At 34.9% G+C, this 20,547-nt stretch overlaps 1 protein-coding gene across 2 annotated transcripts in view; it reads right to left on the bottom strand.

Moving 5' to 3' along the window:
• srgap3 (SLIT-ROBO Rho GTPase activating protein 3) overlaps positions 1–20,547 on the bottom strand; it is a 182,979-nt gene that overhangs the window by 67,237 nt on the left and 95,195 nt on the right. For both annotated transcript variants that reach the window (XM_056460338.1, XM_056460339.1), the window contains exons 5-6: positions 15,692–15,877; positions 5,530–5,658 (exon numbers count right to left, since the gene is read on the bottom strand). In XM_056460338.1, the coding sequence (XP_056316313.1) occupies positions 5,530–5,658; positions 15,692–15,877 (315 nt within the window). The remainder of the gene's footprint in view (positions 1–5,529; positions 5,659–15,691; positions 15,878–20,547) is intronic.

The raw sequence follows: 20,547 nt of genomic DNA, 5'->3' as shown, positions 1-20,547 counted from the left end.
TATTTCCTGTGTTGCAAACTCTACTTAGCATTACAAAGCTGCAGAACAGGAGGTGGACATTTGTTAGAGGTAGTAATATCATCATACTTAGATCAGTGTACAAATTACTAAGGGCACTAATATTAGCAATAGCTAAAGAACTGTATTACAAGTAAATCCAGACTATAAAAATGATTTCCTGTGTTTTCCAGTCACAAACTCTATTTAGTATTACAAAGCTGCACAACAGTTAAAAGTTAGTAATTTCACCAAGCTTAGATATGTTTACACATTACTAGGGGTGCTAATAGTTGCATTAGCTAATCAACTGTAATTACAAGTAAATCCAGACTATTAAAAAAAATCCTGTGTTTTCTAGTCACAAACTCTATTTAACATTAAAAACTGCAGAACAGGAGTTGGACATTTGTTAAAAGGTATCATCAAGCTTAGATCTGTTTACAGATTAGGCTACTTAAGGCACTAATATTTGCAATACAGGCTCATTCTGAAAACGTAGTCCTATGGACGTTTCTAGAGACCGCAAATTATGTAGCCAGAGGTATGTATGGCTGCATTTCTTTTTTTAAACGAACGCCAAGGGGCAGGAATGATGCCGTTTCTTTTCGCACTTACCAGCTGACCGCTTACCTCCGTGTGGCGGGCTTTCCTGCAGCAACTAGTTCAATTCAATTCAATTCAATTCACCTTTATTTGTATAGCGCTTATACAATGTAGATTGTGTCAAAGCAGCTTCACATAAAAGGTCACAGTAAATAGGAACAGTGTAGTTCAGTTTGTAGTGTTTAAGTTAAGTTCAGTTTAGCTCAGTTTAGTGTGGTTTAATAATCACTACTGAGAGTCCAAATATTGAAGAGCAAATCCAACGATGCGCAGCTCTACAGATCCTGAACCATGCAAGCCAGTGGCGACAGCGGAGAGGGAAAAAAAACTTCACTAAAGGCGGAAGTGAAGAAAAAAAACCTTGAGAGAAACCAGGCTCAGTTGGGCACGACCATTTTAATTTCTCTGCTGGACAAACGTCTTGTGCAGAGCTGCAGTCTCAGTGGCGGAGGCTGGAAGCTGGCCTCAGCGAAGACTCGTCTGTCTCTGGAGCGTCATAGGAAACAGTCTCATGTTCTCCACTCTTCCATGACCATCGCAGTAGTTGTTCAGGATTCGGCCAGGTCCAGGATATGGAAACCTTGGGATCATCTCGTCGTTGGTCTTGGATTGAATCAGTGACTCTGCATAGTCTGAGGGCCTCGGGAAGAGTATCCCCAGGTGGAAATGGAGAATAAAGAAAATAATTAGCGTAGCTGATGTTCACAGTGTATATCAGCAAGATGCATAACCTGTGTGGAAGCCCCCTAAGTGGTGCACTAAGTGTATGTTTTACTGAACAGATAGGTCTTTAATCTAGTTTTGAATTGGGAGAGTGTGTCTGAGCCTCGGACGTTATCAGGAAGGCTATTCCAGAGTTTAGGAGCTATAAATGAGAAGGCTCGACCTCCTTTACTCGACTTTGCTATTCTAGGTACTACCAGAAGTCCTGAGTTTTGAGATCTTAAAGAGCGAGTTGGATTGTAGCGAGACAGAAGATTGGTTAGATAAGCAGGAGCTAGATTATTTAGAGCTTTATATGTAAGAAGCAATATTTTAAATTCAATACGAAACTTAACAGGCAGCCAGTGTAAGGAGGATAAAATTGGGGTGATGTGATCAAATTTTCTAGACCTGGTTAGAACTCTGGCAGCTGCATTTTGTACTAATTGAAGTTTGTTAATAGAGGATGCTGGGCAGCCAGCAAACAGAGCATTACAGTAGTCCAGCCTAGAAGTCATAAAAGCATGGACTAGCTTTTCTGCATCTGAGATGGATAGCATACTTCGTAACTTAGCGATATTTCTCAGATGAAAGAAAGCAGTTTTTGTGACATGGGAAATATGATTTTTAAAAGTTAAATTGCTGTCTAATATGACACCCAGATCTTTTATAGTAGAACTAACGCTAACTTTGTATCCCTCTAATTGTAGATCGAGTTGTGAGATCTGCTGTGTACAGGATTTAGGCCCAATAAGTAATAATTCTGTTTTGTCTGAGTTTAAGAGAAGATAATTGTTGGTCATCCAGTCTTTAACATCTTTAATACACTCAGTTAGCTTGGACAGATTAGACGTCTCGTCAGGTTTAGTTGAAATATATAATTGAGTATCATCTGCATAGCAGTGAAAGCTGATCCCATGTCTTCTAATAACTAGTTTGTCTAGTTAGTTCGTCGTGTACGTCGGCGGACTGAGACTCAGAGAGGATTTGACCACGATGACAACAGGGTTCGAGTTCGGGGAAGAGCGGTTCCAGAAATCAGGCAAGACAAAAATAGAATCCAAAAAACATAAATGAACAAGTGAATAACAGGGTGAGATTGTGGTAAAATCCGAAAACGTTGTAAAAATCAGACGAGGACTTTTCTTTTTCTGGATGGCTTTTGTAAATCGTTGGTTGGGTTTAGGGAAGTAAGTGGGTGGGCGGGTCAATCGATAAAATTGGTTGGGTTTAGGGAAGGAGGAGGGTGGGTCAGTCGATTGGTCGGTCAGCCAGTCAGTCATCCAGTCATTCAGACAAACAGTCAGTCAACAGCGGCCGCTGGTGGGTTTACGCAAGAACAGCGGGTGCGAACGACACTCGCGAGAGAAATTTGAGATATGAAAAAGCTCACACAGCGGCTTCTCATGGATTCGCGAAAATAAAAACTGCAAAATACATACAGTACCACCCGGGACGTAATTCGTGGTCTCCAGAAACGTCCACAGGACTACGTTTTCAGAATGAGCCTGGATTGAAAATTAGCATTAGCTAAAAAAGCTGTAATTACATGCAAATACAGACTATTTAAAGATGATTAACTGTGTTTTCCAGAACTTTTCCATTAACTTTATTACGCATTACAAAGCTGCAGAACAGCTGTACATTTGTTAAAAGGTATCATCAAGCTTAAATCTGTTTACACATTAGTAGGAGTGCTGTACTTGTAACTGTAATTACAAGTAAATTCAGACTATTTATAAAATATCTCCTGTTTTTTTTTGTAAAACTATAACCACTATTTGCCCTGAGACAAAAAAAAAACTCATATAGTGTATTGGGGTTAGCAAGGTTGCTAGGCCATATCTTTCGGTTCACTGTCAGTCTCTCTGAAAACTATTAAGCATGACAGAGCTGGCCTACTTCTGACCCTATGTTTTTAAATGTAAAAGTCTGTCTAATCCAAAGCTTTATTTAGTGGGATAATGGTTAAGATTTTGTTTCCTTGCTTTGGAAATTAAAGAAATTCTGGCTTTTCAAAACAAATAGGGTTTTGGACCCCACTGACTAATTATTCAATTCAATATCAGATGTTCAAATTAAATTTCATAATAGATCAGAACTGTGTTAAGCAGAAAAACGAAATAATGCAAAAGTATAAAATGATTACAGAGCTTATTTCAGGTTGAACTATAGCTTTTAACAGAAATGCTAAAGCCCTCATATCTTTAAAACAGCACCAGTATAAGTTACAGTACAGTACAGATTTTTTTGAATCTACATTTTAAGCACAAGGTCACTTGGCAAAGTACAAGGTAACCTGGCATCTTAATTCACCACGACAGACCTCAAGCACCACATGAATTTCTATATACCCAATGGTGGGTGTGGGAGGTTTTGCGAGTTTTGGTTTGGTGGTTTTTACCAATTAGTGGTTTTAAAAGTAAACCTGCACTTTGTCAACTGAAAGCCCTTTATACATAGTGAATCTAACTGCTAAAGGCATAGTTCACCCAAAAAGAAAAAAAAAGTTTGAGTTTCATTCTTCTGGTCTACACAAAAGTAGATATTATGAAGAATGTTGAAAACCGGTAACCACTGAGTTCCATTGTTTGTTTGTTTTTTTGTTTGCACTATGGATGGCTTCAGGTGGATGGCAAAAATTATGTTCAACAGAAAATAGACATTCATAAAGGTTTGAAACCAACTGAGGAGGAGTAAATGATGACAGAATTGTAATGTTTAGGGCGAACTATCCCTTTAACTGCCTTAGGGATTAACCCTTAGGAATCTGAGGTTGTTTTGAGGCACTAAAGTATTATTGGTAACACTTTATATTGATAGTCCATTTGAGTATTAGTAGACTGTCTGCATAATATCAGTTGATACAGACATTCAACAGACATTTAACTGACTATAAGAAACTTACATAACTAACACTAACCCTAACCCCAACCCTAACCTTACAGTCTACTTATAATCTAATGAGAATTAGTTGCAATGTAATTTAAATTCAACAAACAGACCATCAAAATAAAGAGTGACCGAATTATTTGCATGCCACATGACAGGTTGGTGTTAGTGAGACCAGCAGGGAGTGCTCAACCTGCCTAGTTAACCTAATTAACCTAGTTAAGCCTTTAAATGTCACTTTAAGCTGTATAGAAGTGTCTTGAAAAATATCTAGTCAAATATTATTTACTGTCATCATGGCAAAGATAAAAGAAATCAGTTATTAGAAATAAGTTATTAAAACTATTATGTTTAGAAATGTGTTGAAAAACAGAAATCCGTTAAACAGAAATTGGGGGAAAAATAAGCAGGGGGGCTAAAAATTCTGACTTCAACCGTATATATGATGTATTTTTGAGAAAAACAGAGTTATGTGTGCTTAGTAAAAATAAATAATTTGATCATTTCTGTATGTATATTTAAAATAAATTCAAACATCATACAAATTTCCACAACAAAATAGTCAATTCATAGAGTAGATTCCTGTAGTTTGAATGCATCTCACCTGAAAAAAGATATAAAATAGATTATATAATAGCTATCAGGGAGTACAAGTGTGAGTATGTGTGTGTACCAATGGACAGCAACGTGACACTCTTTGCATCTCTCAGCAAAAATCACAGAGGTTTGTTTCATCTACAGTATTCATGCTAGTGCTAACATGACGGAGACAGCAGAGACACGGCAGCAGGGGAAATGTTTCAATATACTTCACATAACAAATCTGCTCTCAGCACATTTTTGATAGGATGATACCCCTGCGACTCACAGCCTGTTGTCGCATATGCAACAATATGTTGCGAATTAAATGTAGTAAAAAAGGTTTATGCGCAATTAGGCTGCTAATTCTATTTTCCTGTTATAGATCTCACACACACACACACACACAAAATCATTCTGCTTTGGCACAATAATAGTCTTAATCTTCCTTTGTGATGCAGCAAAACAGATTAGAAGGTTACAGTAATGGTGATTAATAATTCAATAAAAACACGAACACCAGAGGGAGCGAGGAATGAAATCAGTACGCAAATCCAATCCACTAAAAATGGCATTCTAACAAATGCAACGCAAACACTTATAGAAAAGAAATGAGGCAAACCATATTAACAAGGAGACACTTCACCCGCAACGCAAAGAGAAACAGATGGAGCCGAGCCCTCGCGAACTCAACTGCAGAAATCCCAGCTGATACATGCAAACAAATGCATGGCTCATTGTGCATATACTCACATCAATCATATCCGAGACGTCGTGGATGTAATATTTCGCTACCACTGCGTTGGTTGCTGCCAGGTTCAGTAAGTAGTCATTGCGGGCTTTCGTGCATTTCAGTTTGTTCTCGGAGTACTTGGCTTGCCTCTGGAAGAAGAAACCAAAGAGAAGAAATTGGTTTTATTATAAATCACTGTTTTCACTAATAGTTACAAACAAAATGTGTTTAGAAAGTAATACAATAATGTAATTAATGAAATAATAATAATAATACAATTTAAATTCAATTGAAATACAATTTATTGACTGCTGAAATGAACCAGAGGACTAAATTTACTCTTTCATTTACATATTTCATGGCATGTGAGAGCAAGATACAGTAAAAACAGTGTAGACATTGTTATTGTGTATCAAAGAAAGTCCAAAGCCCAAAATGCAAATCTGACCAAATCTGTCAAATTAACATAACTTTAAGATCATTTGAAACATGAAACAATACAATAAAGTTCAAGCCTTCTATATTTGTACTGTAAATGCATTAAGTATAATGAACTAACAATAGGGCTGTGCGATTAATCGAAATCGAATCGCAATTTGAAACGTTGCGATTAGTTAATATGAAATATATAAGTAGATATGAAATATATAATATATATATATATATTTATATTAATTTCCCCCACCTACAGCAAATGCGTGACAGTCTTAAAAGCCAATTGAGTGAGCACACTTTCTTTCTGTCCAATCAGAATTGCACAGCCGAACTACGCCCACAATAAAAAAAAAAAGATAACAAACAGGAAGGCGCTGAAAAGTTGGATGATGGCATCTGCTGCTTCAGAAGCATTATAGACAAATTAATATCAAAGAAAAACAGCATTGATAATAAGGGAATATTTTGGTTTCAATGTCACAGACACCGAACAAAAACAGGTAATTTTTTAAGAGCTGTCGCAGAATTGTTGCTACGGCTTACAGATTATTGAGCTGAAGCTTAACTACAAAATTACATTGTAAATCAAATTCCAATATCTGTTAAAAAAAATAAATAAATAAAATAAAATAAATCACAATTAGATATTTTCCCCAAATCGCACAGCCCTAACTAACAATGAACAAAATTTTTTCTAATGTTGTGATAACACATAAGTAGGCCCACACGGAATCTGCGTGTAGGTTTTTAGCCCATCATTGATTCTATTTATTTACTTGAGTAAATGTGAATAAATTTATGTTTAATCAGTTTATAAATTAATTGCAGTATAATTACTGACTAATATGAAAATGTTCTTTTGATTTATTTACAATACAGTTTGTAAAGTAATATGTTCTGTCTTTTAGTAGACATATTATATGAGAGACTTGCTTTGTTTACCAAATAAAGTGGATCTAATTAGATTTGCATTGTAAACATTAAATAAAAGTTAAAAATTTATAATTTTTTTATGTCATATATTAAGTTTTTAGTTATGATTCTCCTAAAATCATTCTGCTTAAATCCGCAGATTTTTAACAAAATTCTCAGCAGAAATATAAAAAAATGTCAGCAGATTCTGTCCGGCCCTACACATAAGGTGTGTTGTCACAATTAGGAATGCACGATATTGGAAGAATCTGACATCATAATATTTAGTTTTTCTGCTATATACATATACATACAATTTCACCAGATGACTTGAAAAGTGCTATTTGGAAAATGTATTCCTTTTGATTGATTGGGATGACTCTGAAGGGGATTGAATAGTGTATAAAATGTAATAAACAAATTACAAGAATAGATAAATATAATAAAGCAACAATAAAAGTGAAACAAACAGTGCGTTATGGTTCTTGGGGAGTCAAATAGCATTCGAGAGGTACAGAAATTGAATAATCATATGTAAAATAACACTGTATAGTCTTGACTATAAATAATTCAATACAATTATTCTTTATTAAAGTTAAGCCTGAATGCTCTAAACTCTCTCGGGCCTTAAAAACATGTACAACATATACACTTTCACTCAATTATGGTGGTTAAAAACTAAAGTGGCTCCACAAACTTCATGGTTTTTCAATTCAACATTGCACCTGCGATTTGAATATTTCAGATGTGTACATTGCGATATCGATGCTCAAACGATATATTGCGCAAGCCTAGTCATGATAACAGACTGACTGATTTAAGATGAATGATTTTGGTTGCTAGTCAAAAAAAGCATTATGAACAACATCTTCAATTTCTCAAAATCGACTATGTTACAGATTTGAAAAGGCCATTTGATGCTTTGTAATATTTTTTTCTTTTATTGTGTAATAGATATTTAAGATCTGCAAAGCTCATAGTTTCTCATAGTCCATTTTTCAATTTTTTTTTCTCGTAGTCCATTTTTTAAAGCAAAAGTCCAAATATTACATCTATGCCTGTGTATGGTGACTGAGAGAGCTCAAATGATCTGGAAGTTAAGAAAACACATACAAACAGTAAAAACACTTAACAAAAGGAGAAAACGTGGTCATCAATTTGACAACACATAAGAATGCAAATGATCAGAACAGATGCAAATATCGAAATAGCCAGCAAATAATGCAGACCACAATGGAAATATGTCACAGACCCTAAAAAGTGAAGAACCCAGCTTGTTTTTGTGAATTTAATTTTGATGAAGTAACACTGTCTAAATATAGGTTTAAGACCTTTAAGACCTTTTTTAAGAACAAATAAGGTCAATTTAATCATTCAAAGTACATCAAACACAATACATCAATTTGTTCTGTAAATGTAGGTTTTTAAGGGGTAGACATTGAGTTGTATTAGTGCTTCGAAATGTGAAAATATGACTTATATGTCAATCTTTTAATCTTTATTCAGATATAGTTTAAAATAGAATCTAATACAAAACAGCTCGAAGTGTATGGAAACAATTGTATGATCACATTTATGATGAACACATTTGTTCTTTTTTCCAGGAATAAATCTCATTAATTCTGTTGAATTTTCTCAGAAAACAAAACTTAATTTCTTTAGAAAAAGAGATTTATGATGACTAAGATAAAAAGCTGGCATTTTGGGGTACCATTTGTAGCCATCTCAAAATAAAGGCTTTTATTTGTTACTCAATAATTTTTTCATTTAATGTTGTAAATTTATAAATTTGTGTTATCTTTGTTACTTTATGGCATTAATTGAAAACTAATCATCACCATTATTACATATTTTGTGAAATACAAGCTTATAATTTTTATTTTAAGATATTTTAGCAACTTAATTGAAAAATTAAAACAAATATTTTATTAAGTAATTTTGTGTTGTCTTCTTTATTACTGTTTTTGTGATATTCTGAGGGAATGAATAATAATTTGGACCTCATGAGATTTTTGGATGCACTAAAACAGGACCTACAGAGCGAGTCTCATCTGTTTGTGAGCTCCAGCTGGATCCTGCTGAATTTTTCATCAAAAAGCTTGAGCACTCAAAGCAGACAGATGCTCAAGTCCCATTAATAACAGCTGACTGCGACATGATTGTATTGACAAAACAAAATCCTTAAATGAAGAACAAACACCAGTGATTAGTACATATAGGAAAAAAACGATGATCAAATGAGTTGATTAAACCATTACTTTTATGCATGAAGTATGTTATAAAATCAAGTATAAAAAAAGGAATTCATGAGCAGAGTGCTAAAGACGCCAGAAATGGAAGTTTAAATTTCCCTTTTTTTCTCTATCTATCTATTTAAGTGGACGTACATCCACCTAAAATGGTCCTGAAATGAGAAAGAAACGTAGGGTGGTGCATGATTTCGTCCTTTGAGACTCCAATTAGATGTGGTTGTTGCTAACAAAATGAAAGAAGATTGATGAATGGATGAAGGCAGAGCAGAATGAGATACGCCCTGATAGCCCTGTCGTAAAGGCATTCTATTTGACCAGATGTGAAGAAAAGTAGCTTCGAGGAGGGAGAGAAGGTTATGGTATTTGATTAAATACTCTGAGGGAAATTTTTTTTTTCACAAAATAATGAAGTGCACATCGTTTATAGGGAAAGCAGTGGCGCAGTAGGCAGTGCTGTCGCCTCACAGCAAGAAGGTTGCTGGTTCGAGCCTCGGCTGGGTCAGTTGGCATTTCTGTGTGGAGTTTGCATGTTCTCCCTGCGTTTGCGTGGGTTTCCTCCGGGTGCTCCGATTTCTCCCACTGTCCAAAGACATGCGGTACAGGTTAATTGGGTAGGCTAAATTGTCTGTAGTGTATGTGGGTGTGAATAAGTGTGTATGTGTTTCCCAGTGATGGGTTGCAGCTGGAAGCGCATCCGCTGCATAAAACAAATGCTGGATAAGTTGGCGGTTCATTCTGCTGTGGCGACCCCAGATTAATAAAGGGACTAAGCCGAAAAGAAAATGAATGAATGAACATCGTTTATAACAAGCACTACTGTGTAAAGTTTTACAAACTGATTTCGCGAGGAGCATGTGATATGATTGATCGCGGCTGATCTCTCATGCGTAATCAGCAATAATCCAATCAGATCGATACAAGCCTAAAATAAATAAACAGATTTCACCCTTATCTTTGTCCCTTCTACCCCATTTCCTCCTTTTCCTCCTTTACCAGGGGAGGTCTGGAGAACCTGATCTCGGACGCTCTTATATGCTAATTGACAAGACAGGAGCCCTGGGCTCAATTATCTCCAAGCTCAGGGTTCTCTCCTGGGACAGCATGCCAAACCTGCTAAGTAATATCTAATATCTAATATTTAATATCTGCTAAAGAATATCAAGAAATATCTAAGTGTGAACTCTTGAAATACACATTCAAAAATAAGAAAACATTTTTGACTGCATTTCGACTTTAAAGTTAAGCTGTGAAATCTTATCGTCAAGACAACACAGATCAATTATAAGCTGGGTTTGTATTATACAGTAGTAATCTCAGTCACATTTTACAATAAGGTTCCATTAATTGATATTAGTTAATGTATTTACTTTCATGAACTAATAATGAACAATACTAGTATGGCTGGGCAATAAAATCGCTATAGATATTTATTGACTGAACACCATTGTCAATATCGATCAAAAAAAAGATTTGGTATGTAGTTTCGGTATGAAGCACAATAGTTATTAAAATGTGGCTGCTGAGCTCGTGCCTTGGAAGCAGTGCAAGTAAGCTTAGGGTGTAAGTTTGTCATTTCCAATAAAGGCGCGCGACGCACACATTTTCCAGCTGATTAACATGAAGCTGCTTATTGCACTGGTGAACAATAATCATTTTTTCATTGCTAGAGCTGCTACTTGAACCATCCATAACAACAAGCGTGTCAAATTTCTGTCTTCTTCTTCAGTGTTACAAGTGGGTGTCAGAAGCTTAAAGTTGTGTAGCGCCATCTAACATCAAGGAGTGATTTTGCATACTCTTCTGCTCGACGCCAGTGAAAATCGCTTGGGTTTGAATGCAGAAAAACATCTCGAAAACGCTAACGATAAGCGCAAACGAAAAGCGTCCCAGTGTGTTATACAACCTTATTGTTAAGTGTTACTATAATCTCTTTTAAGTTTTAAAATTACCTGTAATAGTTATGGCGTCTGAATAAATTAAATGAAATCAACTGCTTTTTTCTTTGTTTTTTGCTTTGCAATACTTCATATTAATAATATAATATGTTTAGTAATAATACCATTTTTAAAATGTAAAATTGTACAAAAAGTTGTTTTTTAAGGGTGTTACGGTGGCGCAGCGGGTAGCACGATCGCCTCACAGCACGAAGGTCGCTGGTTCGAGCCCCGGCTGAGTCAGTTGGCATTTCTATGTGGAGTTTGCATGTTCTCCCTGTGTTCATGTGGATTTCCTCCGGGTGCTCCGGGTTCCCCCACAAGTCAAAAGACATGCCCTATAGGTGAATTGATAAAGCTAAATTGAGTGCAAGAGTGTATGGGTGTTTCCCAGTGTTGGGTTGGCTAGAAGGGCATCCGCTGTGTAAAACATAAGCCGGATAAGTTGGCAGTTCATTCCGCTGTGGTGACCCCTGATTAATAAAGGAACGAAGCAGTAAAGAAAATGAATGAATGAATGAATTTTTATCAATTAAATAAATATATTTTTAGATAAAAAAAATGTACTTATTTAGTTGTTTTTATTATTTGCATGGTAATATTCACATTTTTATCTATAAAATAAAACTAATTGTATTTTACTTGTAATCATTTCTCTAAATTGCATTGTCATCTTTATTAAACATTTTGTAATATTCACTTTTTTTTTTTTTTTACTCAAAATAATCCACATGTTGACAATATATTTTCAGTTATCCCCCTAAATGACTGCAAATTTCTTTTATTTCACCTGAAATTTTAACAGTGAAACTATTTTTCCACATGCTCAGCCTCCACATTAGTAACTGATAGTTGAGCGAAGCCCATTGAGGCTTGATCAGGTGAGCTGAGATGACTGTGCTGGAGTCTGCTTGTCTGCAGAATCAGGTCAGGCTGCAGAGAAACACACACAGCATCCATGGCTACACCGGTTATAAATAGTGTGAAGCTCAGTGGCTTTCATGCCAATATCTCTACACACTGCAGAGAGCAAGAGAGAGAGAGAGAGAGACAGAGACAGAGACAGAGACACAGAGAGCAAATGTGCAGGCTAGCAAACCAAACACAATTTATTCGCTTCAGAAATCACAAATCGCACTCATGTATATTTATTTTTATTTGTTTTATATATATTTTCTGTATGGAGTCGCTATAATTTTGCATTTGTTTTGAGTTGACAGCACTAGCACTATGAATTAGCATGAACTGGATGATTTAGAGCTGGAGTCGCTGACCTGAAATGTTGAATCTGGTTTGTATGAGTAGTCAGCCATTCAGTCTCCAGGCTGTCTACAGTCTCACTGACCTCATTGTCCATTCTTAGATAAAGCCGAGCCTACATTCATTTCTATAAACCCATCCGTCACGTCCATTCAAAGCTTAGCGCCTGCACTGCATTTAAAAAGGTCCTTGAGTATGATTTCATTTATTTATTTTTTACTTTAGTGTGTAATGTTGCTGTTTCCCAGACATGGGTTGCAGCTGGAAGGGCATCCGCTGCGTAAAACATGTGCTGGATAAGTTGGCGGTTCATTCCGCTGTGGCGACCCCAGATTAATAAAGGGACTAAGCTGAAAAGAAAATGAATGAATGAATGAATGAATGTAATGTTGCTGTTTGAGCATAAACAAAACTGAAAAGATATGGCGATCAAAGTTATATATGTTCAATTTAAAATTCACTTTCTAAGACCCACAACAAATGGCTGGTTGAGCTTGTTCTTGTTTTTGTGACATCATGAAGCCTAAAAATTTACATAAATCCTGCCTCCGGCGTGATGTTTCCTTTAACGTGCACTAGGTGGTTAGCCAATCAGAGCATGCTGGACCAGCTGACCAATTAGAGAATTCTGGGTAATTCTGAGGAAGGGGACCATGGTTTTCATCAAACCATTTTTTAAAGAACAGAGAAAAAAGTTAATTCAAAATTGAGGAGACCACTTAGGATGCAACCAGGAAAAAGAAGGCACAGCGACTAAGCGTAATATTTTTTGACACTAATAATAATAATAATAATAATAATAATAATAATAATAATAATTATAATTATTATTATTATTATTGTTGTTATTATTTATTATTATTATTATTATTAATTGCCGAAATGTAATACAGTATATGCTAATGTGATATATACTATACTATATTTAGTATATATTACATTATATACTATATTACATTTCAGCAACAATTCAGCAAAAATTGCTCAAATGTTAAGTGCAATGGTAATAATAACTAATAATAATACTGTTGTTTAATTACTTCATTACTCATTTTCAACTTTCAAAAGTAACAACAATAATTATAGTTATTAATAATTGTTTATATGTAATAATTATGTAATAATCTTTCAATCATTAGGTGTAATGGTAATAATAACTAATACAAATAATATTATTTTACAGCTTACTTACAGTCTTAATTTCTTTATTTTCAACTTTCAAAAGTAACAATAATAATTATAATTATCAATAATTGTTGATATGCTATAATAATTGTTCCTTTATTAAGTGTAGTGCCAATAATAAATAATACAAATAATATTATTATTTTACAGTTCACTCACTGTCTTAATTTCTTTATTTTCAACTTTCAAAAGTAAAAATAATAATTATTATTATCAGTAATTGTTGATATGCTATAATAATTGTTCAACTATTAAGTGTAACTACAATAATAAATAATACAAATAATAACATTATTTTACAGTTCACTTAGAGCTATTTTCTTTATTTTCAGCTTTCAAAAGTAACTATAATACATTTTATTATCAATATTTGTTGATGTTATAATAATTGTTTAACTATTAAGTGTAACTGCAATAATAAATAATACAAACAATATTATTTTACAGGTCACTTAGAGACCCATATTCTTTATTTTCAACTTTTAAAAGTAACTATAATAATAATTATTATCCATAATGGTTGATGTTATAATAGTTGTTTAATTATTAAGTATAATGAGAATAGTAAATAATAGATATAATAACATTATTTTACAGTTCACTTAAAGACCCATTTTCTTTATTTTCAACTTTCAAAAGTAAAGCTATCAAAAAACTTTGATCACAAGTTTTGAAATGCAACACAATTTGCTCTCCCAAATGCACATTATAAGCAACACACACCTACAGAAATAAGTTTGAGTACAGTAGCATTTACTATAAATCAAAACTCATGGTTCGCAATCAGAAGACTACTAGTTTCATCATCGCAAAGATGCATTGTCATTGTGCCCAAGAGCACTTAACCAAGATCAACGACACTTAACCCAAGATTCCTCTAGGAGCATTTTCTAGCTAATAAGAGAGAAAAATCGCTTTGGATAAAAAGACTATTTAGAGCATCAGTCATGATCCAATACAAGAAAGGGTTTTCACTTCCTACCACAGTGGCTTTCATAGTAAGTCAACAAGCAACAAACTGCCTGCTCTATCCTCCTTTGTGCACATATAAAATACAGCACTTGAAATAATGTAATCTTTCTCTTAAAGGGTCACAGGGCCGCTTGAGAGTGTTGAGAGATGGAATAAATTGTGGTTCTAGGCTGCAATCCTTCGCTGTATGAGGGTGAATAAAATAAAAAATAACCGATAGCGTTGTCACCATACTTTCCCAGATGATTGATTAGATAAGAAAGATTTCAAGAAAGAATTCAAAGATTTTTTCCAAAGAGATTTTAGAAATCTTGTTTTATCAGTCTATAATTCTGAAAATTAGTACATAACAAAAATAATATATTTTTTATGTTTAATAGAACACAATTTTCATAATCAGATCAATACAGTTGAATTCAGAATTATTAAACCCCCTGAACTGTTTCCCCCCTGTTTATTTTTCTCCCCAATTTCTGTTTAACGGAGAGAAGATATTTTCAACACATTTCTAAACATAATAGTTTTAATAACTCATTTCTATTAACTGATTTATTTTATCTTTGCCATGATGACAGTAAATAATTTATCACTAAATATTTTTCAAGACACTTCTATACAGCTTAAAGTGTTATTTAAAGGCTTAACTAGGTTAATTAGGTTTACTAGGCAGGTTAGGGTAATTAGGCAAGTTATTGTATAAAGATGATTTGTTCTGTAGACTATTGGAAAAAAAATATAGCTTAAAGGGGCTAATAATTTTGACCTTAAAATGGGTTTTAAAAAATTAAAAACTGCTTTTATTCTAGCTGAAATAAAACAAATAAGACTTTCTCCAGAAGAAAAAATATCATCAGACCAACTGAAAATTTCATTGATCTGTTAAGCATAATTTGGGAAATATTTTCAAAATTCGAAGGGGGGCTAATAATTCTGACTTCAACTATATATGTGAACAAATCCCTCTTTAAAAACCTACAAAATACAGATATGAAGTGAAATGGAGATGTATTACTTATGTTTTTTAAATTAAAAGTGTAATTTTTAAGTTTTCTATACACTAGACTGAAAAAAAAAACACTTTATGAAAAGCCATAAAGCCTGAAATCTCAAATCTGACAGGGCATGATAAAACAATAACTATGTTTTGGCCAGGAGTATCTTGCCTTAATAAAAATAGGGTGGCATTATGAGTCTCTCTGCCGAGCATTATGAGCTCAGCAGTGTAATCTCACCTTCTCCTTCATCTTCTCGATCTTCCTAACCGAGCTGCGGCGCTGAGGTCTGTCCTCATGGCGCAGGAGGTTGACATTCAGGTCTCCAGATTTGCTAAATTGCTTCTCTTCTTGTTTCTCAGCATCCTTCAGTTTGCTCTCGGCACTGATGCTCTCTGTGTGGTACATGTGATACGTCTTCATCACCTGTGGGGGCGACAGAAAAGAAAAATTGGTCTAAAAGCTACAAACTGTATCATAACCAGTCATGTAGTAGTTTTTTGTGCTAAATTGCTGTGAAAGTGGCACGCGAGATTTTGAATGAGATTTTCTGCTGTATCACCTGATAGCCACGCCCATGCTAAAACCTGATTGGTCAATAAATCCTGACCCACACCATTCTTTATTGTTTGATAGGACATGAAAGTTGTTATTCATACACTTGTTACATCTAGACTGAATTACTGTAACTCTTTATTCTGGTCTTTCTCAATCTTCATTGTTACAATTGTAAGATGTTCAGAATGCTGTGGTTCTGAACAGCATTTTGACTTGGTCAAAAAAGAAGGATCATATTTCCCATTTTATCATACCTCCAATGGCTTCCTGTTAAATTTAGGGTAGACTTCAAAATCCTATTATTTGTTTATAATGCATTATCACACGTGAAGTTTTATAAACTAATTTCGAGAGAAGCACGTGATATGATTGAGCACATCTGGCCACTCATCTGTAATGAGTAATAATCCAATCAGAGTGATCCTAGTCTACTATAAAAGGATCATTTTCTCCTTACTGTTTCTATCTTCGTTTGGAAGAATCCCCACTTCCACCCCATCTCCTCCTTTTTCTAAAGGGGGAGCTCTCGAGACCTAACTGATCTAGGATCTCCTGATATGCTTATCGACCGGGCGGGAGCCCTGGGCTCAAATATCTCCAAGCTCAGGGTTCTCTCCCGGGACAGCAGGCCAAATCTGCTTTATACGCCAAGCATATCTAAGTGGGAACTCTTGAAATGGGCTTGCTTTTATAATATTACATTGAAAGATGAGAAGAAAGCTCAAACAAACAAGCAACCAAAGACCAAATATCAGGAAAGTGGTCAAAAAAAGTGGAGAAGAGTATTGGATTAAAACACCCAGGTGTAAAAAGAATGCAAAAAAAATGTGAAGCTGTGCATTTCTCAGTGGAAGAGCATCAGCTGTATTCCCGACAGCTCTACAGAACAGGCCACCTCATGAATATGCAGAAGAGTATGGACTTAGCAGCAGAATCATCCATAATCCTGCCTCTTTCCACCAGGAATCCAAGCCTTCCATTCATCGTCGGGATGACGGAGACTGGAGGAGGGGGCGACTTATGGACAATCAGATTCTGAAGGAAGTGTGTATGAAACAAAACCCACACATTCTGCTGACTCCGACAAGAGAGATCGCTGCATGACAGTGTGTTAGCAACAAACGCTTTTACCTCATGTCAGACGAGCGCGACCCAGTCTCTAATTCAACCCCATTATCCTCTATGCCCAAACAATGGAGCAGAGCAAGTGAAAGAGGAGGTTCTTTGCACCATTGCCCTGCTTTATTTCACTCCTTATAGGCGTCTGATGGCTGTCTGACTGTGCTTTCAATAAGGCGCTTATTAAATCAGCCAGGCTGCTGGCGTTCACGGACATTAATGTACACACACTGGGCTATTTCCCTCTAACTTTACACACACAGATCATCAGCTCGCTCCAGAAGAGGTCATCAAGTGCGTCCGCATGATGGCACTATGCATGCTGAAAGAGATTCTTCCTCAGGCATTTAAAGGGGCAGTTCACACAAATATGCAGAGTCGCTGTTAATTTATTCACCTTTAGGATATCCAAGCTGTAGGTATTAATGGGAGAATATTAAAGAAGATTTTTAGCTGAAGCTGTGATAACTGGTGATTCATACTGTATAAAGCAGGTCAATTGTTATCAGTACTTTAAAAACATCAAAGTAAGAATAGCAGGCTTTCATTATATATATATATATATATATATATATATATATATATATATATATATATATATATATATATATATATATATATATATATATATATATATATATACACACACTTTTTTGACTCTCTAATGGTCGGTAACTGTTGGCTTGAATTTAATAAATCACCAATGACCTAAAATCTTTCATTTTGTAGAGATAAAAAAGTCACAGACATCTTGGATGGCCTGAGGGTTGGTAAATTTAGTAAAATGCGTCTTGAGCTAACATCAATAACAAATGAATATCTTCCATTATATGGACAGACAGGTAGTCCTAAAATGTAGGAGAGAGCGGGGACGAAAGTAAAGTGGGACGAAAGTAACAAAGCGATTTTCTCGAAGCCCTGACAACATTTGCTTTCCAGGCTATAAGAGCACATTCAGCAAGCAACCTTTGACAAAGCTGCCAAATGTCATGTGAGTAAATGATTGTAGAGGTTCTTTTTTCCTTATTACAAGTTGTGTTTCTCTTTTCATGCATCACACTAATGATCAATCCACAGGTTATTTAGTGCAATAACACATCCTTAAGTATGCAATGTTTTTCAGTTAAAAAGTAAATCAGGTTTAATGGCAAGAGTTCCTGTGGGGACGAAAGTAACACTGTTATTTATGTCACTTATTTTTAGCATGCACAGTTTTCAGTGTAATGATTCATTCATTCATTCATTTTCTTGTCAGCTTAGTCCCTTTCTTAATCTGGGGTCGCCACAGCGGAATGAACCGCCAACTCATCCAGCATTTGTTTTATGCAGTGGATGCCCTTCCAGCTGCAACCCATCACTGGGAAACACATACACACTCATTTACACACACATACACTACGGACAATTTTAGCCTACCCAATTAACCTGTACCACATGTCTTTGGACTATGGGGGAAACCGGAGCACCCGGAGGAAACCCATGTGAACGCAGGGAGAACATGCAAACTCCACACAGAAACGCCAACTGACCCAGCCGAGGCTCAAACCAGCGACCTTCTTGCTGTGAGGCGACAGCAATACCTACTGCGCCACTGCGTTGCCCTGTTTTGATTCATGTTTTATAAAATTTATGCATAAAAATGATTAAAAATGGTAGAAAATGTTAACATTGTGCACTGATGGATTGCTGTTGAAACATTTGATGGAACTGAAATAAAAAATGAAAATGCATTTTAATATTTTTTGCAAAAATAAAAGACAAAATATTCTTGCAGTTCACATTAACAACGTCAGATTTATTTTAAAGAAAAAAGATTAAGCCAGTAAATAAAGCAAATATTGTTGTGTTACTTTAGTCTCTGCTGATGGGGTCAAAATGTGCAACTTTTGTTTAAAGTGAGGTTCTATTGGAGTTGTTATCCATTGATACAAAATAACACCTGATTTTGATACACCACTCTGGTGAGTTAGTAACCACAGCAAAAATACAGTACATTTCTGCTAAAAACATTATCTTTTAAATTAAGTTTTTATGAAAAATGCTACTTTCATCATCGCTCTCCCCTATGACTATTGTTTAAATCAGTAGCTGACTTGTAAATCTGCTTGAAAAAACAATGCTTAAAAGAACTTTTTGTAGAAATTAATCAATAAATGGCTTTAAAATGGCTTAAATGGCTTGAAAAATGTTAAAATAAGTGCAACACAATTTTTGATTCTGATATATATTACATTATTTACACCCTTTTGTCATTTTAAAACTTTTTCATTTCATTTATTATGTTAATGTAAATTCAATTCATTATTTGCAAAAGGATTACTATACTAAGACCAAGCTTTATTGACGTATTACTACATAATATAGCTGAAATAAGAGCTAACTTGATCAATAATTGTCAAAGATTAAACATAAAAGTCACAAAAAAATAAATAAATAAATAAAACTAAAATGTATGGGTAAATCTTTGATTTTGATATAAATAACAAACAAATCTTTATACTAATCTCTGAACTTTCACCTAGGAAAGTAGAAAAATGCTACACACATTATTTGTTACCTGCTCAATCATTGCAAAGCTAATACTAAAATATATAATATATATACACACAGTTGAAGTCAGAATTATTAAACCCTCTGAATTATTCACCCCCCCCACCCCCGCCACCGTGTTTATTTTATCCATTTATTTATCCCTATTTATTTTTATTAATTAGGTTAACTAGGTAGGTTAGGGTAATTAGGCAAGTTGTTGTATAATGGTGGTTTGTTCTGTAGACTATCGTAAAAAAAGGAAGCACCCGAAGGAAACCCACGCAAACGTGGTGAGAACATGCAAACTTCACACACAAACGCCAACTGACCCAGCCGAGGCTCGAACCAGCGACCTTCTTGCTGTGAGGCGACAGCACTACCTACGGCGCCACCTCGTCGCCGGGGCTAATAATTTTGACCTTAAAAGGGATTTAAAAAAAATTTAAAACTGCGGAAATAAAACAATTAAGACTTTCTCAAGAAAGAAATATTATCAGACATACTGTGAAAATTTCCTTTCTCTGTTAAACATAATTTGGGAAATATATATAATAAAAAAGAAATAATAATTCTGACTTCAACTGTATATATATGAAACTCTAAATAAAATAATTTTGGTGAAACTGAGATTGATATTAACTCTTTACTCTCAAAATTATATTCTGACTGATCCCAAATCTTTACAGAGCAAGCTATGTGTAATACTTTTATCAATATGATTAACCCAAATCACAGAATTAGACATAAACCCTGAGGCCTATGGTGAAAACGCGCTAAAGTCAATACAACTTTACCATTAGCCTTGTTCTTTGAACTAATATGAAATGTTCCAATCATTAAATGTTACACGGTATATCCGGGACCAATGTCCCCAGTATTCCCTGATG

Source organism: Danio aesculapii, chromosome 6, assembly GCF_903798145.1.
Source record: "Danio aesculapii chromosome 6, fDanAes4.1, whole genome shotgun sequence".
In the NCBI taxonomy this organism is placed as follows: Eukaryota; Metazoa; Chordata; class Actinopteri; order Cypriniformes; family Danionidae; genus Danio; species Danio aesculapii.
Note: the sequence above shows the minus strand (reverse complement) of the source record. Positions and strands in the feature narration are given on the sequence as shown.